Source organism: Stegodyphus dumicola, chromosome X2 (genome assembly GCF_044657685.1).
Source record: "Stegodyphus dumicola isolate Sdum_Otavi_A_Nest chromosome X2, ASM4465768v1".
Taxonomy (NCBI): Eukaryota; Metazoa; Arthropoda; class Arachnida; order Araneae; family Eresidae; genus Stegodyphus; species Stegodyphus dumicola.
In genome coordinates this window covers 74,801,773-74,826,337 of record NC_140781.1, presented here as the reverse complement: position 1 = coordinate 74,826,337, position 24,565 = coordinate 74,801,773, and the positions used below count along the sequence as shown (strand labels likewise).

The following is a 24,565-nucleotide window of genomic DNA, read 5'->3' as shown; positions in this document are numbered from 1 at the left end:
CCTGTTTAACAATGTTTTTAACCGAAACAATGTATACAGGGAAGTTTTTGATTAATTTCATGATTTATTTTAACTTTACTGCTCATTATTGCGCAAGTTTGAGTAATGTTGTGAAATAAATCAATAAAGCAATTGATACAGCTTCATTTAATCTTTATTTAATACTAACCGCTACGCGGCCAGCTACCGTCTGGCTTTTAAATGTACCGGAAAAATGCCTAAAGGGAACACCAAACCTTAAATTTAAAAGCTGCACAGAATTTTACTCTGCAGAACAACTTTATCAAAATACAAACAAACAAACAAACAAAAAACATAAATTTCATTAAAAAAGTATTATATGTATAAAAAATTACAATGAAATAAGCAATATCCCTTAATACAAATATTAATTAACCTAATAAGCAAATTAACCAAATTCCCGTTGCCTCCTCTCCACAAATGTTTAGTATCCAAGAGAAACATTACATTTAAAAACTGCACAGAATTATCGCCCTCATTTTTCCACGTGGCAACAGTGATATATCAGCAACAATGGCTGCGGGTCATTGTTGCTGATATAATGAGCAAGAATTATCGGCTTAATGCGATTTCATCAAAAGACATAAAATTAAAAAAAAAAACTCATTGAAATTTTGAAAAAATAGTTTCGAGGTGCTCTGGTTCTTGTCTAGACGCACCCCTATGTACCAAATTTCGTAGCCCTGAGTCTATTAGCTTACGCGCAGCACAAACGAAAAACACACACGCACACAGACAGATTCTTTCTCTTATTTATTATTTGATTTCACTGAATCTTTGTTTAATCTTACTAACAGTTTTAAAAATGTATGGACAAATTTAAAGTTGGATGTGTTTTCTACTTTTTAATTCTCTCATTCTCATTCTCAAGCAATCCATACCGTAGCGAGTTTCACGCGTTCACTTATTAGGTTAGAGAATCGAGGCCTTACTTGTTGTTAATAAATGCAATTAGTTTTAAGTCATAGCATATTATGAAAAGACACAGAGAAGGGATACATAGTTCTTTGCATGACAAAGCATCATCACTTTGAAACAGTTTGTTATTAAATGCCCTTTCAGTTGATAATAGAATTTTATTTGTTCACAGTATAAAGTTAAGATTATGCAACTTATTTTTTTCACAGGTTTAGATCCAGCATACAAATACTTTTGCAACATGCCAATGAATGTCCGTCTTGATCCAATGGATGCTGATTTTGTTGATGTTATTCATACAGAGCTAAAGGATTATGATGCCGGTATCTCTTATATTTTATTTTATGCATGGAATGTTTTTATCTTCTTCTTAATACCAAAACTTTTATTCATTCCTTTTAATGAAAGAAGGTTTATAAACATTCAAAATCAATTTCAGTAGCAGACGTTTGCTTTCAGAGGCAACTGATTTTTGTTAGAACAACTTAAAATCTCGTAAATCCAATAGAAGCAAAGAAGTGTAGCATTTAACAAAAATTATGTCAAAGGGAAAAATAGATATTACTATAAAAGAAACATAAGAAATCTGGGAAAAGTTTTAGGAAAGTGAAATTCAGAATGCTTCAGGGGAACTAGTCAGATTAAAAAGGTTTCTTATTACATATACATCGGCAGTCTATATTGGAAAGATAAATTTTAATAAGAGGTGAAGGAAACGAATTCTGTAAAATATCGAAATACACAGCTAAAAGGGAAAAAGAAACCACTAACATCTAGCAAAATTTAAGCCACTTGAAAGGGAAAAACTAGAAAAATTGTTGAAAAAGGAATTGCTGGAAAGTATTTGATAAAAAATCCAATGAACCACGACTTAACTAATAATTCCGAAATTAATGTTTGCAATTTTTTTAAGATTCGAATTATGGGATGGGAATCATCAAAATTCAAATTAAGTTTTGGAAACACAAAGTAATTAGAATATGAATTATAGAAATTTTATCAGAAAATGTGCAGTTAAAATTATAGAACTATATCATATTTGTACAATTTAACTACAATATCTTCAAGTTTTATCATTTAAAACACCCCTTTCATTGTACATTATATGCACTGACTGTGATTACATGTGTATAAAGGGTCATCTAGATGTTCAGATATAAACTTTAGGGACAGGCCGGACATACAAAAACAAACCATTTTTATATAGGAATATATGGCTACAAACGCAATCTGATTATGCTAAATGGAGTTGATTGCCAAAAAGTGTGTTTGATAGCACGAATCATTGTTATCTGAAGCGTTGATGTTACCAGATGGAAAAACTTACTCTTCTGTCACCACATGATCTCATTGTATCCTTCCCTGATTTTTTCCTCTTTGAAAACCTTACGTGAGAAAACCTCTGATATTACATTTTTTGCTAGAAATGTTGAGAGGGCTATGCTAATTGGACATCATTGCAAGTAAAGAGAAATGGCTATGTTTTCAGAATTTTAGGCTGATAGATGAACTGATTCCATTCGAATAAATAAATAAAAAAATCCATGTACAACATGTATGAAGGATCACTCTATTAACATGATTCTGGTGAAATATGCATAACTGTAACCAGATGAACTTATAAGGTATTTGTACCGTCTTCTTAGCATGCCTTCGTGGTGTAGCGGTCAGCACACTTAGGGCAAATTCGAGACGTCCGTGGTTCGAGTCCCGGTGAGGGCATTACTGATTTTTCATGTCTCCTGCTTCAAAATAACTAATATCTCTACAAACAGTTAAGTGTTTTTTTAATATAAAAATGCATAGGCAACCAAATTTTCCAAGAGTACTCCTCCCCAGATCTCCTCTCATGTTCGAAAACTATGCAGTAAACATACAAGGAATATTCAAGCTTCCGCTGCATGCTTTCAGTACTGTGAGTGGCAGATCAGAAAATTAGGAATTTGAGTCCCTACAAGGGAATAGTTGTTTTCTTCTCCAAAATATTTACCTAATAGTTCTGTAGTGGCACTGACTAAAATTGTAGCGGATAATAATTCACCACAATCTTTCACTTGCTGCTACGTGTTTGCTCCGATGTGAAAATGATTAGTTTTTGAATGCCTGGCCAGTCCTTAAAGCTTGTCATGAACTTTTGGACCAATCTGCATGCACATCATAAGAGTAGAAATTTAAAAACTAAAGTTGACACTCTACTGCAGATTTATGAAGCATACAAATGACTTTTTTATTTCAGTAATGATGTTAATTAAGCAGCACATATAACTTTGAATAATATCATATATAAAATTCAAATTCTTCTTAACTTCGACGACAGGAAATTTAATATAACATATTTGTTATATTAACAGTTGTTATAGTAACAGTGCCTTAATATAACATATTTGATACTTTTTATTATTGGAATCTATCTCTAACAGATTTACAAATGACTAACAAGTATGTTCCTTAATATCATCAAGTTCACAGTTTTATTCCGTTCCTTTGAGGAATTTTCTTTTCTCCAACTACAAAATATGTGGTGTCTATTCGCCTTTCATTACAACATAAATGATATTCAATAGGGCACGGAGGATGTCACAAACTAGGCCACTTGGACTTCTTTCCTAATGATCAGACACCAGCAGCCCATCAACATTATGAAGGTAAGAAAAAAAAAAACTATTTTTTCCTTAGGCATGAAGCAAGAAAAGAAGAATAAAGTCAGTTCCCAAAAAATAAGGCAGGGTATTGTACCCATGCTTCGCTCTCGTTGATGCCAAACGAGATGAAAAATGGGGAAGAGTTAGATGAAGCGTTACATTTCAGAAACTTGATATATAAAGATTTTTATGATTGTTAAGGCTATCAATATAAATATATATTGATATATATAAAAATTAAAATTGAGCATATTAAAAAATCGTGTTCAGATACAGTAAAGTAAAATCCCCCAAAAATTAATAATTCGTACAAAGCCACAGCAATATCGAGAAAAGTTAAAAACATACAATTAACTAATATTATGATAATAAATTAAAATTCGAATCAGGAGATAATGTCTTGAAGAAAAGTAAAATAGTTTACTTCTTTATAAAAATAAATGTTTGTTTCTCACTCTCTCAATTTTTTGCAGTGATTGTTTATACTGTTTTGATATGTAAGTAAATGCGATGCAGTACACAAAATGTAATCCTGCGTAACTGTTAGTGTATGCATTTGCTTATACATACTTGAAATAAATTAAATATGCAGTAACTTAAGTAAAACAGCGTCAGAAAAAGTTATACATTTTAGTAGCTAATAGCAATTACCATATTTTAGCGTAAGATATTAACTTTAATAAATTCTTATTTAGTAGGGTAATTAAATTAAGGCAAAATATGTAAGAAATCTACCAAAAACGGAATAATTTCGTGAAGGATATGTTTAAAAAATGCTAATCATGTTTGCATTACAAATGGCAGAAACAAAGAAAACTCTTTGCAGTTGGACTACTTATAAGGAATAGAAGTGAGGTCAAAGTACCACTTACGAAGGCTTTAGCTATTTCATCGGAAATGATCTTTACAGTTCAAAACAAAATAAGCTAACATTTGATAATTTTTGTATTCGAGTACAAATATTAGAAACAGATTTAAATTACAATGTAATTAAGTAATATCATTACTTACTTGCAGATTTCCCTTCTTCGTGTGCATTTCTCCTTAATTTTTTCAGCATATGATTACGAAACTTCTGATTTAATGTAACAATGTATACTGTATACAAAAATAGCATAGCAAAGTATTTTGTCTGAATAAAAAGAATTTGATTGAAACTGATAAGTCCTTTGAAATACGTAATATAAAAATATTAGTGAAAAGGGGGTGGGTGGAATATGTAAGTAAATACTATAAATCAGATAACAATAATAATAATAACTGATTTAATGTAACAATATAATGCTGTATACACAAATAGAATAGCAAAGTATTTTGTTCAAGTGAAAAGAATTTTATTGAAACTAATAAGTCCTTTAAAATACGTAACATAAAAATATTAGCGAAAAGGGGTGGTGGAATATATAAGTAAATACGATAAATCAGATTGCAGTAATAACAATAATAAACAAAAAACATTCAAAACTGAAAAAAAAATTAATTTGAAAATTTTGTTACCTAATGGAAAGAAAGATAAAGAGTAGAAATGTACCTAACAGGACTTCATGGCAATACTTAATGGCATATCCCAGACATTCTTTGCTTCATTCCCTAGAGAAACATTTCAAATTAATACACTTTTCATATTTTTTATAGCAAAACATTATTAAATCAGATTATCAGAGGTGAATGCAAATCTAATTTCACTTTAATCTTGAAAACTAGTTTATTATTTTCAGTTTAATTTATGAATAATAAATAAATAAATAACAGCTTTTAGCTACTTCATTTTAGCGTTTTAATTTTTTTCCTTTGGAAAAAAATAATCATGTAAAATACTTTTAGAAAATAAACAGTATTTTAAGTATGCATTTTCCACAAACATATTTAGTATACAGTAGCGTAGCGAGGGGGGCAAGGGGGTCTATCATGCCCCGGCGCCAAATGTTCCTCAAGACAAATAAGATTTCATGCAAAATTTCAATTTTTATTTTGATCGATTTCTGGGAAATAGATTTTAAAATAATAATTATTGTAAGATAATGAATTATTTGCTTTCTTGATTTGTCTGATAAAATATGTTATGCCCCCCAACCGGGATAGTGGTTAGCAACGCTTATTGCCGTACAGAAGGGCCCGGGTTCGAATAACAGAGAAGGCATGGATGTTTGTAAATGCATAGTGTCTGTGCCTCATGGAGGCATTCCAAATATGCGACCAGCTGAAAATTCTCTTGAAATGTTGGTGGTAGGGAAAGAGAGGTGGGAGACCTTCGGACCCGTTTCGTCGGGGTGCTCTCCATCAAAATTGGGGGAGGAACTGAGCAAAGTTTTACTGTCACCTGTAAGGTGTTCAAGGTATGGTGACAACGAAAAGCGCAAACTTGCACTCCTTGCCACGATTAATTTCATGGGCTTGTTCTGATGTTATAGTCTGACACGTGAGATAAGTCACAACCAACAATAATTATGTTACAAATGATTATGCTTGCAGTAAATAAATCAAAGTTATCCGTTTGCAAAACATTCTCACTTCTTTTTTTCTGAACACTTTTGTTTTTCTTAAACTAGTGATATATATTTATTTCCTTTTTAAGTGGAATGCACGTACAGCTCATGTTTGTCATTTTAAAAGAATAACAAATAATACGCTACCCAAGTAGCACGGCAACGTCGTAACGACGTTGCAAACTGGTCGCAAGTCATGTTGAAAACACGTTACAATATGTCGTCTTTAAGACGCCCATATGTCCGCGAAACTCCACTGTTTTGCAACCGTTGCAAATATGAACCTTTGCAACCTTTGCAGATGAAGTTTCTGTCGCATAGACGTCGTTATTGCGTCTTTCGCAGGTTATATTTTGGTTGTGAAAGCATCGTATCACGACGTCTTAACGACGCCTGATACGTTCGCAAAATTCCACCTTTTTGCAACATTTATGAAAACGTTGTTATTATGTGTGTTGTGTTACATATTGATTTATGCAGAAAAATAAGCTTAATAATTAATATATTTTTCTTCTTTTTTAAAATTTTGTATTCCTTGTATCTTTCTAAAGTTTAAATATTTTATCATTTCCTGAAAACCAGAAGATAATGCAATTTTTTTTTTCTGTTTAGACTAAATATGCATAATTAATAATAGCCTTAATTATTTTCAGTACTTTAAACTATATTTTGTAAATAACTTAAAATTCTAAGTTACGATTATTTTAGATTTCATCATTTTTTTCTTAATCTTTTAGTATGTAAGTGAGAGTAATTATGAAAGTGGTTATTATAAATATATAACACTAAAAGTAGGTTTTAAGTAAATAAAACTAATCAGACATAAATAAATGTAAAGATATATATGTGGATAAAAAAAAAGATCGTTTCTGATTATAACAGCATTATCACTTTTATTTCTGTTAAATCTCAGAGACATTGAAAATTATCCTTGTCATGATAAATTAGGAAGCGGTTCTTAAGGTAACATAACCAGTATTTTACCTGAAATCAAGCATAAATTTATTCGTGTTTCATAGTAAAAAGTATAACCATTCACTTCTATATCTCCAAGATATGCAAATGAAAGACTGTATGAAGTAGTTAATAAATGTGATCAAAAATATTTCATACAAAAATATACCTAAATTTAATAACTTCTCATATTCATATCTAAAATGAAATAATAACCTAACAAACAACATACATGACAGCACTATTTAAGAAAAAACATGAACTAGTAGTGTTTGAAAGTATAAATAGCTGAAGAAAGGTAACAGAACTAAAATTTCCAATTAATAAAAATATATTTGTGTTTTTTAAATAGTAAGCAATTAAAAGTGCAATAATTATGGATTGCAGTATTTACTAGTAATGCTGATGTTTCTTAACACCATTTCTTTCGATCATATGTAAATGTATTTACTTATTTTTAGTTTCTACATTTTAGAATAGTGGTAGCTTGCAATGATTACTTTATTCACTTTTTATAATCAATAATTTTCCTTTTGTTAATGTACAGAAATAATTTAAATAATATAGTATACGATACTAAGCTAAGTACGTTAAAGTAAGCTCTTGGTTAAATAGCACACGATGAAACGTCTTGTTCCTATTTATTATGAATCTTTTTGTTATCGCAAGCACATAAAAAGTAAGCGAAGAAAATAGAATATACTTAAATTTAATAAAAAATAAAACCTTATTTCCAACATTCATTTATTGAGATAATCTAATAAATATACATAACAGCAATATTTAAAAAAAAAAAAACGCGAATTACACAGTGTTTGGAAGAATAGATACCAAACGAAAAGTAATAATGCAATTTGCAATCAATTAAAAACATTTAGTGTTTTTTAATATTACACAATTAAATATCATATAATTACAGATTACAATATTTCATAGTAATGCTAATGTTTCCTTAACACAATTTTTACGATTCTACATTTCATACACTGTTTAAAATCATTAACCTTTTCTTCATACTATACGAAAGACAACATACTATAGAATGTGCATTATTATTAATTTTAATGTATTGCATCTTGTTATTACATATATCTAATTAATGTTCAGCAGTCATATTAAGTACTGGTACCAGTCCAATAATTTCTTTGCATTTTGAAAATAATGAACATACCATAACAGCTTGAATTGTTATTGCTTCTGCACTGATTGCATTTTCAGCAAAACCACGAAGTGCCTTAAAGTTGTATGTTATTTTTGGTTTTATATAATTTAATTCTGAGAACCAACCTGTCACTATGACTACAATAATCGATTAATATGAATGATATACGATATAGCACTTAGGACGTTATAACCGAAGCACAACGCTAATCAGGGTATCCAAATATTGCACCCACAGAAGATTGGAGTTCAGCATCATATAACTTTTTAATCACCGGAAACACATAAAACACCAAAAAAGAACACTATATTTACGAATAGCATTGTAGCACGTTGCATCCGATATTTTCTAAATGATATATCCAAAATTTTGGTGTCTTCTTGTAGAGCAGATATTCACAAACAAATTAAGCACAAATTCCGTATTCTCACGATAGTTTCTCCTCATTTCAGAGGCTTTCAAACAGGAGCTCACAGCAATGCAACTTCACTCGCTGAAGGCAGTTGAAGTAAGTAGATAAGGACAGAACAATGAGAAGATTCACAGTACGTTCTTTGATTGACAGTGCATTACATTTACTTTTAACATAAGCAATATTATTTATATCAGTCATTGCTTGATTCAATTTCAAACATGAAGTCAGTCTTTTCAAATGCCTTGCAGATGGAATCTTTACCAAATTACTTGAAAGAACTGCTGGAATCTCAAGTAATTGCGCAGTTAACAACTTCGAATTTGGCAGCTAGCCAAAGCACGCAAACCTCGAGATTTTCGTTTATATAAGCATTCGATAAATAATGTACATGGAATGTCATCGGTTGAAGAGCAATGCAGTGTAACTTTCAGCGATTTATACGATTGCATTAAACCTTTCGACGGTTCTTCTGATAATTTAATAGGATCTTTTTTAAATGGCCTAGAAGAATTATTTGAACTGAATAGAATTACGAACAATGTTCACAAGATTATATTTACAAAAAATATTTATCGGGTTCTCTAAAACATTTGTAATGTCAATATCGCCAAATCCCGAGTGTACCGTATAGGATTAAATAAAGCATTTTTGAATGCATGCGTAGAGATGGACAGAAACGTAAAAGCATAACAAACAGTTCACCAGAATTTTTATAGGTAATAAATTTCGTATTTTTGTTCACAGTTTCTCTAATTTTTATGCCAACATTTATTACTAATTTATCAAATTCATTAATTTTGTCGTTTTCCATGAAATGTGTTAATATTTCTTTCTCTTTTTCCGTTCTGCTTCCCCTGACTGTCGGTGAGTTTTCCGTCATATATGTAGGACAGCCGTTAAATATGTATGGATATGCATCGTCTTTTAACATTGGAAGTTTTCTCAGAATTCTTAAAATCGCCCCACTTTTTATCCGTGAATACATCTTAACGCACAATCACATCTTCGGGAAAATTGACTTTTTGCACTGTATGCGGTAAAATGTTTCATATTATGCCACCATATTAATTCCAATAAATTCGTCCTTACTTCAAAAATAATAAATAAAGTCATATTTCAATAGTGAAATAATTGCTAACATGTGATTTGCATTGATTTCGGAAATATGATTTTTTTAAATATATAAAACGCATAATTTAATATTTTACTTTATAGATTAGTTTCATTTTTAAGTATTTTGCTATAATATTTATAAAAATATTTTAAATATTAATTATTTTAACAAAATTTTAAACAATAATTTAGCACGTATTTTTAGTGCCAATTAAATTTAATAAATCAAAAGTATTTTTAAATTATTAAATTAAAAGTATATTTATATGAAATAAAGTAATGAAACATTGCAAAGTAAATCTTATGTGGACTTCAGATTCTTGAAAGAGCAGATTTAGTCTCTTTTCATTCTAAAAGTAACGCTGATGAACTATGAAAAAAATGCTAAAACGACCACGTCTAAAAGCGGTCATATTATGACGTTTCAGCGATTTCGAAAAATTGCCAAGATACAACGGCAAATATTTTGCCTCTTTGAAAACGTTATAAAGACGTCGTAAAAGTTACCACGACCACTTTGCAACCTCTCGAACCAGTTTGCAACGTCTTTGCAACGTCGTGTGCTACTTGGGAGTCTTATATTATAAGTATTTTGTCCTTGAACTATTATTAAGTCGGCCGCCGAACTGTAAGTATAGATATCATTGATATTCATTTTATTTTTTAACATCTATTCGACGGTTTTATTTTTCAATCAACAGTGTATGAGTGAAACCCTTAACTGTGTTCAATAAAAATAACTGACGAGATAGACAATATTAAAATTTTATTACTGTATTGTTTGCAATTTACAATAAAGTAAGTTTGAAATTTACAATAAAGAAAGTGTGACTGCCAGATGTTTCTCTGCAGTAAGAAAAAAAAATTGAACCTAAAACTCCATTAGAGCTTATTTCCTTTATAATCTCATATGAGATGTTTTTCCAAATTGAGCGTCGCACTTTAAATGCTCTTAACTATTTCGGTATCAATTGCTAGCCATGAACATTCGTTCTGCAAATTAAAATTAATTTTGTCATATCAACGATGGGACAAGATCGTCTAAGTGACCTACCATTTTCAAGTTTGGAAAGAGAAAAGTTTCAAATGATCGAATTTGATGAAGTAATTGATAAATGTGCGTCATCAAAGGCAAGAAAAGTGTGTACATAGTAATTAATTGTATTAATGTATTTTAATGTATTATTATTATTATTAAATATATCTACTTTTATATAATATATATCAAACTTTTCATTGTTTAAAAACTGTATATTTTTTAAAAACAATTATAGAATTATTTAATTTATCATCGCTAAACTGCAGCAGCTATCAGAAAGTAATTTAGCAACTGATTTATTTGAATTTACTATTTTTTTTACATACATGTATAACTAAATCTATATTTAAGGAAGGTCAGGTTTTGTCAAAGAGACTTGGAAAGGGAAGACGTGCTGAAAAATTCTTTGAATTTTCAGGACAAGGTATAAAAGCAAATTGTTAACAATTGAAATGCTCATTCCTGTGTAAAGAATATTTTAAAATATTTTCCTTATTATTAAATAAATTTCTTAGAATAAGCTTAAACTCAAATTTTCTCAAACTACCTTAGCCTAACCTTCAAGCCTGATAGACAAATATTCGTTGCAGTTTCTGTTACAATTTCAGAATGTTGAATTAAAACAACAGTTAGAGGTAGAAGCTAGACCAGCACCTCTGTAGTATCCCTGGTGACAGAGGTACTGCTGAACCTAGATAACTGTTGAGCTTCTGGCCCAACTTTGGAAGAACACCCGGAAAGGAATGGCTACAGACCCAATCACATAAATAAGCTTTACAGCATTATTGTCATCCCTGGAACAACCTGCTACTAAGGGAGAATACCCCTGGGTAAAGGGCACTTCGAGGGTATCCTACGGCTTTTCCACTTCCACCGACCTTTGGTGAGGACTTTCAGCTCGACGTGTATTTGAGTGTTCCTTGCTGTACAGACACTATACGCTTTCAGACATCCATACCTTCTCCAGAATTCGGGCCCTGCTCTTTTGCACGGCAGTTAGCGTCACTAATTATTATGTCGCCTGGGCGACGAAGGAAAATAACAGTAGAATAATATAAAATAACTAAACTTTGCTGAAGACTTTAGCTCGAAGTATAGAACAAACTTAACAAATTTTCTTCAGTTTCTCACGAAAATACAGACAATATTGAATGGTAATTATTTAAAATTAAAAATTTAATAATTCTTATTCTTAGAATTCGGTTCAGTAAATTTCACGAATTATGCTTAATATGCAACTGTAAAACGGCAACACACCAGATCAGAGAATTTACGCTCGTATGGGGTACAGATAGAGGATTTGCTTTAAGTCCACTGACGAGACCAATCTTTCTTTTCTTAGCTTAAATTATTACCCTATTGAAAACATCTCTTATTTACATATTCTAGTGGAACAGACGAAACAGTAGGAGTAGAGAACAGATTTTAACATGATCAAAACGTGTTAAATAAACTTAGTAAGAATACATACCATTTCTATGCTTTAGAGGTAGGATAACAATCTGAATGCTTAGCTTTACAAATATTAGTTGCATTTAAGAGCTTTTTTGTTTGTTTTCAGATAATTTTTTGAAATCTATGCATTATGATTATCACATATATATGTACACATGTATATATAAATGTATGTTATACTGAATTATATATATATATATATATAACTGCATTTACTGATTAGTTGTTGGAGATCGCCTTAATGCAGTTGCGTTGTTCACATCGACAATTCGCAACCGGACATGTAAGATGATTGGATATTATTGCCGAAACTACAAAGCTTTCCAAAGAGGAGAATGTGGAGATTGTGGCGGTGATGGTTCAAGATGTGCCCCATTTGGCTTTCGAGCAGACCAATACGAGCCTTTTAAAGATTCGAACTTTTCTGCCATGTATTTAGTTGCTGGCCACTACCCAAGATTCTGCGGTAAGTATAATTGCTGGGGTAAAAATTCCTTCAAGATCTGAAAAGTTTGAGAACGACATAGGTATTATATCCTGCATTGACCAAGAATTTCTGGGAATTATGTTTTGTATTTAATTATTATGAAGTGAAATAATATATAGTTTTTCAAATTAATTGCATGATATATCTTGTATTACGGCTAGTAACTTCAGAGTAAGAAATTTATAAGATAAGCTTTTAGACAACGACAATTTTTATCGCTTGACAGCTTTCAATAAATATAAGCAAAAATTTACTTTTTTTACAGCCCCGTAAAAAAAAACTAGTTAGTATATTGTGTCTTATCCAACTGAAAATTATTTACGGAAAAAATATTCGGTTCCTTATCATGCAAAATTTATTTTGAAACAAATTATCAGTATAAGATTTAAATAGCTTTTTCTCACATCGAAGGGTCGGTCAATGTCGATTTTATGGGTTGTATAAAAAGTTAATTTCGCTGAGTAGGAAGCTTTGCCTTTTAATACTTATACGAATGGTAATTTGAAACCTACGCTTATATATTAATATTTCTTTGACTTAAAATTTACCTTCCTAATTTGTTTTGCAATATTTATAACAATTTTAATTTATGATATCCCCAATAATTTTGATGCAAGAAGTTTTATGTAGTTATTTATTTATGACTATTTGCGGCTAACAATTTTAGTGCTATTGCCTTCATAGTTGCTATAATTTAGATGAATCATTGAAGCTCTGGTAATTACAGAGCTACGTACAATGGTAAGTGAAGTTTTAATTTAGTTAAATTGAAAAAAACTGTGTTTTACATAAAGGATTTATAAATAAGATTTTTCCTACATTTGCGATCCGCGATTAACAGCAACAGGAGCTTCCTAATGAAAAAAGCTATTTAAGTTTTGGAATACATGCCGAATGTCAACAGGCCATAACGCAGTAAAATACAACAGCTCAAAAACACTAAGTACTGCCGTTTTAGTCTAACATTTACTACCATTTGTTCCGAATCAGTGTAACAAAAGAAAGGGATGGAAGTGATTCCCCTGGGAACTTTAACTGCATTTTCAGTGTACATGTCATTCCTCAGATTCAGAGCATTATTTCTGCCTTAAGATTGTACTTTTTTAATCGATTTCTTGAGAGAGAAGACATTATGTTTGCATAGTGTACTGCACTGTACTGCAAAATGACCATCATTTTGTCGATTAGGGTAAAATGTCAGAACTCCTAGACAGAAAGGTAAAGAGTAGATACCCATGCAAATGCCGATATCTACAACCCTGATGTATGTAGTACTCACAGCCGTTAAACATCTTGTAAGAAACAACATTGGCATTAGTCGCTTACAAGATGCCACGAAGTCCAGAGTTACCTGATTTCAAGAAAGAAGTAATGGTTGGGTCAGAAATGGCCAATCCTTAAGGGGCATAAATAGAGAGCTGACTGAAGTGGAAAGTGAGCGGCGGTTCGGGAGACAGATACCGACATGTTCTATCCTGAGAAATTCGGAAGACCCGCAAACAGCCGATAGCCTTTCTGCTCCAGGAGTTTCGAGTTTCAAGAAGCATTCGGGAGTTTATTTTGATGAATACGATCGGTAAGGAAGCACATCTACTTGATTTTCATGGTCGTGCTGCCGCCCATAAGCCTTCAAACAAAAATTTCAACCGCGCTGCTCTTTTAATGTGTTTGTAACTGTTGATCAATGAAAACGTGTTCTCTGGAGCGACGAATCAAGGTTCACCTTCTTTCGTTCGGATGGCAGGATCTGGGTCTGGCTTCTGCTAGGAGAACGACTCCTTCCAGAATGCATTGTGCTCACAGTAAAGTTTTGCAGAGGTGGGATATGGTCTAGCAGTGTTTCTCCTGGAATGGACTTTAACCCTTGGTCCAAATTCATGAAGCTCAACGCTGACTTTTACTGCAACTGTTATAGATGACAGCACTACTTCCTACGTTCAGTTTTGCGGTTTGTAACCATGTTATTGCATGACAACAACGCCAGCTGCCATGTTGCGAGGTCCACTATGGATTGGTATGGTGACAATGAGGTTAACCGAATGGACTGGCCTGCTGAAAGACCAGACCTGAACCTTATTTAGTACGAGCTGGACGAGCCTCTAGTACTTAGGAAGAGTTGAAATAAGGGGTACAACAACCTTCCGTGAAGGAACATGTCTTCTCGAAGCAACGTGGAAGAAAATACCAATAGCCGTCATACAAAGACTTGTGGAAAGCATGCCGCGGAGAGTGAGGCTGTAATTGCCCCTCATGGAGGCTCTATTGAATATATATACATGTGATGATATATATATATATATATGAGATTGAAATGAAAAGGACAGTTAAAATTAAGTTTTTTGACCAACTAGGTCTCTCAATTATTAATTTACTTCTTTCTACTTATATATATATATATATATAATGATATATATATATATATATGTGTGTGTGTGTGGGATGATATAATTTAATTTCCTGCAGTAATTTGATATGAGATGAGTGCTTTACTAAGGAAGACATTATTTTGCAGTCGCGAGTGGATTGAGATTAGAATACCACTGAAAATATCAGTTACGTAGTTGAAGATGCGGAGAACTTTTGAAGAATCACATAATCACTTGATAATCCAAATATCTCTTTATTACATATTGATCTCCCTATGGCTTGGCCTATCACAGAGGGGGGGCCAATATGCACCCCACAAGTTTCATGATGACGCATTACATTTTTAATAGGAGCAGCTAAACAAGAGATGTCTTTATGCTAGCAAGCGTCGGCAGAGAAAGTGGGAGGGGTTGTTAATCCGTGTGAACCAAATGTCGTTGCGTACTAATTAATTTATGCTCTAAAACGATGTAATAGAAAATTTTGCTCTAATCCTTTTCATTTTCTATTTGCAGTACCTAGTTTCCAAATTTCGCCACCAGGGCGCTGCTGTCTTTTGCATTAGGTTGAGCGCAGTCGCTTCGCTATACCGTTACTTCACTTGCATAGATGTAGTCCTCTCGGCTCGCAAGAATTTTCAGGTTAAAGGGATTTTCCTGTGCGCGCTATATATATGTGTGTGTGTGTGTAAATGTATATATATATATATATGTAAGATAAAAATATATGAATAAGAATTATAATATAACTATAAATATTAATTCTTCCTCTCTATTCTAAAATCGTAATAACTTATCTGCATTGCGTCATTCAAATTAATCATGCGATCTTACGTAACCGTTAATACCATATGCCTCTTGACGACCAATCACCGAATTGTAAACCGAAACTTTTCTCTTCGCGTGCTTGCATCTTTCATAACTACGTACTTCAGCTTTTGCTCTCTACTGTGCTAAGATGTAATTTCGCTGGCTTGCTTTCTATCCCAACAATATCAAAAATGTAAATCTTCTGTGGAAAGGCACGACTAGAGTGCCAAGTGATTGTGGCCACAAATATCAATTGGAAATAAAAATGGAATTAAAACTGCCTCGACTGCCAAGTTCTTTAGATGTTACCAAGTTAGCATTACTAGCATACTACGCAATCAAAATCTTCTTCAATATGGGTCTAATCACGCATCTACAGTGTTCCGTCATTTCCTTTGCTTTTATTATTACATATATATATATATATATATGTGATGTATCATCTTTAGTCGTAGCTTAAATAATCAGACGATAAGTTTAAAAAACAGGATCCATTTATTATTATTCAGGAGAAATAGCAGTTACAAAAATCAGATATCTGGAGTAAATAAAAATAATTACTAATAACTTTTTGTATGAATTTTACTGCATCATGACATTTAAGAAAAAGCCCCGATATTCCTTTTGCGAGTCTTTTTATAGCCTCTGGAAAGGCGGAGCTTCCAAGAAATGACGTCAGCCTTGTCAGCCAATCCAGTTCGCTTTAAATATCTTCAGAACATTCTATAATTGTACGTGTAGAAAAGGCGGGAAAAACAACTTGACTACGGGGCTGTGGATTTAATTCCACGTACTTTCAAATAAGAGAACGTCGCCATTAAAAATGAAAAGAACATACAGTTAGAATTTCAAGTGTATTCTTGACTATGGAATTTTATTATTACAAATATATATATATATATATATATATATATGAAAGTACAATATTTTTTCTTTATTTTTTTGTTCAGTATGTACTGTTAATATAGTGTACAGTATGGTTTACTACTACAATATTTAAAGTTAGTAATGTCTTCTAGTACATAATTTTTCAATTAAATTTCAGCGAATTTATGTATGTCACACGAATATCTTGTCGCAGATATAGCCTTCTTTATTATTCGCAGACATGTCGACAGTAAGTCTTAAAACGTATTACCGATGAAGTTGGAAGCACTGCTGTACTCCAAATATAATTACTCTGTCTGTCTGCATGACTTTACAATATACGCAGCATCCTTAACTTATATTTACGCATTTTAAACCTTTTGGTGTCCACATAAATTAATTAACATATTTTTAATTAATTTATGTGGGCACAAAATTAATTGTAGCATATTGTTAATTAGGATTCGATGCCTCTTTACATTTTATTTCAAAGTTAAGCTCAATTTAAGTAGCTGTTAGACGCAAAATATTACCGAAGACAGGTTACTGGCTGAGTAGTTATTTTAAATTAAGTGAGTAGCTTAAGCTGAGCTTTTGAACTGAGACGGGTTTTAGATGCAATGTGTATTAGTTCTACCATTAAAATTAGTTATTGGCAAGTCACTGAGCAATAATTTATATTAAATGGTAAAATATTAAAATTATATTTAAACATATAGAATAAATTCGTAACTTCACGAATCCGAAGACATTATAAGTTTTATATGAAAATCTTAAAGCTATGGATAAAGGTATCTCTATTCTGTGCAAGATTTAACAGATTTTGTGCATGTTAGTAATGAAATATAATGGAGGAGGGATTGGCAATTGACAAAGAAAGAGAAAAGGATTTTCTTTTCTTGGCAAAATTTAATTTCGAGATTTCGGTAAAACTTCGTAAATTTCTGCATGATTAGATACAATGAGAGACAGAACAGATTAAAAAAAATAAAATATAACATAGGAATTTCAAATGCTAAATAAGAGTTCTACTGTTCAAATACATCATACACGAGGGGGCTGGCTATATAAGGGAACATGCTAAGCGACGACCTTTACTTTCAAAAGCAGAAGTCTTTCTTTTATAGAATTGTGATGAGCTGCATCAGATGTTTGTTCTTACAGTTTACGAGTACCGTATTAGAATGCAGTTGGAGCATATCAATTCGAAGCCTGAGAACCATTCGAGAAGTGGGAACTTGTTACTGTTGCTGAGAGGTGAAAAAAAGCCGCTCTTCGTACATCTCAGGTTTGTTGATTTCCACTCGAAATATTTTTTCTTTACGTTATTTTTTATGATTTAAATAGCTTGTTAAAATAAGAATACTTCTAAAATAACTGAATCGAAGGCAAAACATTCAAGCCTTATCTACAAAAGAAAGTAATACACATCTTCATATATTGCTCTGTAAGGAATCTTTGATATCAGATATTTCAAATCTGGCAAAAGAAAATATGATATTACCTTGCTGATGGATGCTAGTAATCAATTGAAGTTAATTATATTGTATCATATTAAAGTTCATGTGGAACGTTTCTGAGCATTTTTAAGCAGTGAGTTATATATTATACTTATGAAAAACATTGCCTCAAACATTTCTCAAGCATCTAAAGTTAACTTAGTCCTTCTTTTTAGGATTATTCAAAAATTATTCTAGAATTAGTAAAATTATATCATTTAGCAGAAAATATTTCAAAATAACGAGCAATGCATACATAAAAAGCAGCTAGCAAAGCAGTCCGGTAAGTACCTTAATTACTGTTTAATCGATAGTATGCAAATAGTTACCTAGAAGGCATCCGCACACTAAGTTCCAAATCTTGATACCTAACTCGAGTAATTTTTGCATCAGGAGTTTCATCAGCTGCAAATTACTAAGCAGCAAGATCACACACTATTATAGCATATATCGCAAAAGTTCGCTTGAGTTACAATTACGGGAGTTCGTGTGACATGGAAAGTCGGATTGCCTTTTTGTTGTTTCTCTATTCTGTTTTGAGCTGTAGCACTCCGGATGACAATCTGTATCTAGCTGCTACGGCTACAATGTAGTATTCGATTTGAATGATAACATTGTGGTACCGATATGTTGTAATAATGAAGCTATAGTCATAGATAGCTATTTAATACTGTTCTTGCACTGTTCCACTTTCACTGTTAGTGATAATTAACAGACGGTTCTTGCCATGCTAAGAAAATGCGCGTCATATCAGAATGTTGTATATATGTTGAATTCCATCTGGTAAACAAACAAACAAAAAAAAAAAAAAAAAAAAAAAAAAAAGGCTTGATGCTTTTATAGTGTATGCGAACTAACGAAGTATTTCCTTGTTTCAGAAACAACGCGGCTGATTAAATATCAGTCGTCATGATATCCCATGCTTAATTTTCTAATCCTGAGTTTAATTACAATGGAGAACAGCAGTTTCGTTGTCTTAAATCTGTGATTTGTTTTTGATTAATTTTTGTCCTGTGGATTCTAAAATAATCTCAGTTTTTGTCTATCATGCTACTTTTTAAGCTACAGGATACTCTCTCTTTGTCTCAAAAGTCAAATAAAATATGCATGCAAAGGAAAATAAAGAAAACAGCGAATATACTGTTCACAAAGAATATTTTTATTCATACAAAGGCTATATGTAGTGCCTAAAAGTTAAACTTTGTTCATATAAAGAGTCGAAGTGGTTTTTTTTTTCCAAACCGTAAACATACATAGTAAGGTAAAATATTTGCTTATGGCTTTATTCAGACTTTTAATCTGCGGACATTCTCGCTTGATGCTCCAATAATAGTAATCCATCGTATGTACATCTCATCTACCTTGGTACCTTACATCCAATGAACTTCAAATCTTGGTGAATTACTCATCCTTCTCATCACTGATTGCACCAAGATTTTTCGGGAGGTTATTAAGATGGCTGTGAAAAAATGAGATTTGATGCTTATGCTGGAACAAAGCGTTTTGAAGCCCTCCGACAATAGCTGGACATTTTCGCTGTAGTTCTTTGCTCATGCATTCCCAGAAAATTGAACACACTGTACTTTATCTTTCAAATAACAGGTTAGGAAATGCCGAAATGAGATCTCATTTCTCATCAATGTGAAGAAAAAGTCTCCTTCACCTGATAAAGTTTTAACAAATTACTTCATGAGACCAAGTTTTATATGCAGAGGCGGAAATATAATGTTCTTTCTGTCTACAAATGGCTGATGTAAAATGTTTGGATCATTAGTTTTCAGATCAGATCTTGGCGGCCGAATCGACTGTATCCAATGTTTCTCACTCTGCTGTTTCTCCCACAAAAAACAGGGATACTTGGTATATCCACATTGCTGGCCAAGAAGAAAGCAGACCACTTCAAGCTCAACACAGATGATCCATTGGTGCATGTGATATTGCACCAAATTTATTACTCTTCATATTCTTTACACAAACAAACTAAATGGCCTATTAGGACTGCACTAAATAAATGTCCATTGTGAAGGAGAAAGCACTTCCGCTTTGAGCTATCGGCAAACAATCGCCATTGAGTTGCGTTATAAACTGACATTCCCAATACTTCAATTAAACCATATACGTTAACAGCAATATACAAATACATCGTCACTTCGAAACCACTGCACAAACGCGCTTTCTCTTGATCGAAAGTAGGATACCTTAGCTCCTTTTTCAAGCACCCTTCAAGGGCTCACTTTGTCAGTACGGGTGTAGCAATCTCGAGGTACCCTAGTCCTTCAGGGGATCATCTTCTTGGAGAGACGGGGGGTCACCATCCTGGAGTCCTAGTGATCTTTTCTCCTTTCTTTTTCATCTCTCCTTATCTGTGCTAATTTTTTTCTTCTGCTCATGTGGTTTTCCTTTTCGGAGGTTTGGGCTCAAAGTGAGATTCTAATACATCTCTTTGTTTCTAGTTTCTCACAGAGAGAAAACCGCCTACGCGTTTGCCGTGCGTTGTTACCCGTAAGGCTGGAAAGGAGGTTCTGGTAGTTGAGGGGCAAGGTACTGTTCCCAACACATTGCTTTGGCCTCTGTTTCAGACTGAAAAGGGAGGCACTTAGTTGCCCCACTAGTGTCAATCGGCTGGTCACTCGTCCTTAGGGTCAGTGGCTTGGGGATAAGCTTTCGGGATTTCCTGCTTTCCAGAAAGCTGACTGTACGGCTTCAGATTGCGTATAGACCCGGTTAACCCTAGCGCAGGTTTCTGCGTCCCCTTGTTGGGCTCCTTGGTGGGCGGGACTGTCGGGTCCGAATTTTAATTTTTCATTCAATATGGCTCAAACAAATTTAATAAATACAAATTAGTATAATTATGCATCAAAACGCGTAAAAACATATGTAAATGCAAATCCAGATAAAAATCCAGCAAGTCCACCGCAATTTCTTGTCATAAATGATATATCAGACAATCTCAAAAAGCTGTCAGTTGGGGGAACAGAAGAATATTAAACGGTTGCGCTCTGGAGGTCTTCTTGTTGAAACTTGATTAGCTACTCAGTCTGCAACATTCCTTGGATTGAATAAACTCGGACAAATCGATATTAAAGTGTCAGCACATAAAACATTCAATTTTTTTCGAGGTTTTATTTCAGAGATCGACCTCCTCTACGTTTCAGAAGAGGAAATTGCCTCTGAGTTGTCTGACCAGAATGAATGTGGTGCCAGACGGATCAAGATGCGAAAAGAAGGTCAGTTGATTAATACAAAGCATATAATTTTGACCTTCAAGTCGCCTGATCTGCCAAAAAGTATTAAGGCCGGGTACTTACACTACCCCGTAAGACCTTACAAACCGAAACCTTTGCAATGTTTCCAGTGCCAGCGCTTTGGCCATTCGAAAATGTCCTGTTATGGGAAAATAACATCTGCATACTGCTCTGTGAAAGACCATGGCAGCGAAAATTCCAATGCTGAGCCAATATACGCAAGTTGCAAATGACACCACACAGCATTCTCACGACAATTTCCGTTGTGGAAGTCAGAAAAAGAGGTGCAGACAATAAAAGTAACGAAAAAAATATCTTATGCAGAAGCAAGAAAGTTAGTAACAGATACGCAGCCCCAAAAATATTTGTCCTATGCCGGTGCATTAAAATTTTTAAATCAGTAAGCACGCAAACAGCAACAGGCTTGCCAAATAAACAGCCAATCGAGAATATACAAAAAAATCAACTCACAGAAATCAGTAACGTCAACAATTAAAGCTCAACAGAACAAAGAAACAAAGGATAACCAAATTGAAAATAATAACGGAACAAAGAAAACTTTAAAACCTCTCAGAGACCCCAGCTTGAGCTCCTTCGCGAGCATCGGCTCAGACAGCATAGATTCTGAGATGGATGTGGAAGGAAGCTAGATGTCCCAAAACACCTGCTTCCACGAAAATCTAAAAAACAGAACCGAGCAAACAAACATTAAGCATAATTGCCAACCTCATTTCATGGAATTGTCGCGGATTTAACCAAAATGTGGAAAATATTAACAATTTGATAGATTTACATCATCCTGTGTGCTTGGCAGTTCAAGAGACTTTACTAAAACCCGTTCAACAAGCTAAGCTTCGGAGGTACTGTTACACGAGGAAGATAATCTTGCAGGTGAGCATGTGAGCGGGGGTGTCGGCCTCCTAACTTCACTTGACTATCGCTCTAGACTAATATCTTTAAGCACAGGCTTCCAAGCTGTTGCCGTCCCAGTAAATATATGGAGCTTACTTTCAGTCTGTTCTGTTTATTTGCCCCCAAATCATCATATCGCTAAAAGAGAATTAGATGACCTAATAGAACAGCTGCCTAAACCCTTTATCATCATAGCTACTCATAGCTCGTTTTATTAAATGGGCATAGTCTACTCTGAGGAAGTAGAGATAGAAACCCCCGAGGCAGAGAAATTCAGCAACTGATTGAAGACCATTGCCTTTGTCTCCTCAATAACGGACAGAACACCTACTTCCACGAGCCTACAAGGACATTTCACGCTCTAGATCTGGCTATCTCTTCATCATCTCTCCTGCCCTTTTTGTACATTTAGTGCCGGAAATTACCTTCATGATAGTGATCATTTTCCCATTTTGGTATCAATAATACGAGATGGAGTAAATCCCATATCAAGATCTCCGCGTTTTATACTTACTAGGGCAGACTGAGAACTCTTCTCGTCTCTCGCACAGATTACAGAAGAGATGGTAAAAGATGTGCCAGTCGTCGAAGCTGTGAAAACAGTCACAGATGTCGTTATTCAAGCAGCTACTATCTCTATTCCAAAAACATCAACAAAGCTTCCTAAGTAAAGATCCTAAGTACACAAGACCATGGTGGAACCGTGAATGTCAAGATACACTGAAACAACAAAGGAAAGCTTGGTGAGTTTTTCACAAACACCCCACTTTGTCAAACTTTATTAACTCAAAAGAGCTAAAGCAAATGCAAGAACCGTGAGGTGTAAAAGCCAGAGGGATTCGTAGATGTCCTATGTGTCTAGAATAACAACCTCTACGTCTAGTAAACGAGTATGGGAAAGAGTTAGAAAAGCACCCGGACTGTACAAAGACCACTCACTTCTTCTGAAGAAAGATGGGCGAATAATCAGTACAATATAAGAAATTGCCACGCGAATATTGAGAATTTTGCTGCCGTTTCTAGTGGCAGCAAATACCCGCCGGCATTTCTTTCTGTTAAGCGACGCTATGAAAAAGCTCCCATTCGTTTAAACTCTCCCATCTGCAAGCCATATAGTAGCGAATTTTCCATGTTTGAGCTAAGTAGAGAATTGATGCAGACACACAGAAGCAAGCACGGGTCCAGATGGCATCAGCTATGATATACTGAAGCATGTGTCCTATAAGTCATTGGTTTCCCTTCTCACCCTTTTCAATCGAGTGTGGGAGGAGCATTCCTTTCCCAGTGCATGGCAGAGATCTGTTGTCATCCCCATAGCTAAACCTGGAAAGATCCCTAAACTCCCTCCAACTACCGACCAATCGCTCTTACAAGCTGCGTTTGCAAATTACTTGAAAAAAAAATGGTAAACCACCAAATAGTCTATTATTTAGAAAAATACAAAGTAATCTCACCATATCAGAGTGGTTTCCGTTAAGGTAGAACAACTATGGATAATATGCTCATTCTGGAAACCTCCATCCGTAAAGCCTTTGTCAAAAAGAACCATTTAATGTCAATATTTTGGATATCCAAAAAGCTTATGACAAGGCAATGGTGATATGGCATATTATGTGATTTTTATAACAGTGGATTACGTGACAACCTGCCAATTTTCATAAGGAATTTCTTGAAGGCCAGGTTTTTTTTTCAAGTAAAAATTGAGGAGGTAATTTTAACCCGCCCTTCGTATCGGTTATACTCGAGCCATGCACAATTTTTTGTTGAAGGCCGAGACTCAACCTGTGTGTTCAAACTGTAATGATTTTTTAACTGTTCGTCACTTTTTAATTGAATGCCCACATTTTAACAGAACTTCGGTTGAAATATTTTAATGACTCTGACTTGCCTCTGGACCTTGTAATTGGGAAAGAGGCCAATACAAATTTATTTGACAGTCTGAAAGAGATAGGTTTTCATAATTTAATTTGATTTTGTCATGCTGTTATATCTTAGTATTTTAATGAAATGTATTTTCAATTATTTCATGTTTTAGAATTTTACACCCATTTCATCTGAGCATTGATCATTTCATCAGTTTTGTATTTTATATTTTTCGTGTGATTTTTAACCCTGTTTGTCTATTTGTATATATGTCTCTATTATCTATCAACTGTGTTTTAAGTGTCTGACAC

The 24,565-nt window shown here is 33.5% G+C and overlaps 1 protein-coding gene across 3 annotated transcripts in view; it reads left to right on the top strand.

Moving 5' to 3' along the window:
- LOC118199176 (pancreatic lipase-related protein 2-like) overlaps positions 1–24,565 on the top strand; it is a 94,300-nt gene that overhangs the window by 56,273 nt on the left and 13,462 nt on the right. The window contains exons 5-8 of one of the 3 annotated variants that reach the window (XM_035370981.2): positions 1,149–1,262; positions 3,504–3,584; positions 12,429–12,671; positions 17,900–18,023. In XM_035370981.2, the coding sequence (XP_035226872.1) occupies positions 1,149–1,262; positions 3,504–3,584; positions 12,429–12,671; positions 17,900–18,023 (562 nt within the window). The remainder of the gene's footprint in view (positions 1–1,148; positions 1,263–3,503; positions 3,585–12,428; positions 12,672–17,899; positions 18,024–24,565) is intronic. The other 2 variants (XM_035370995.2, XM_035370987.2) reach the window with 2 other exon arrangements.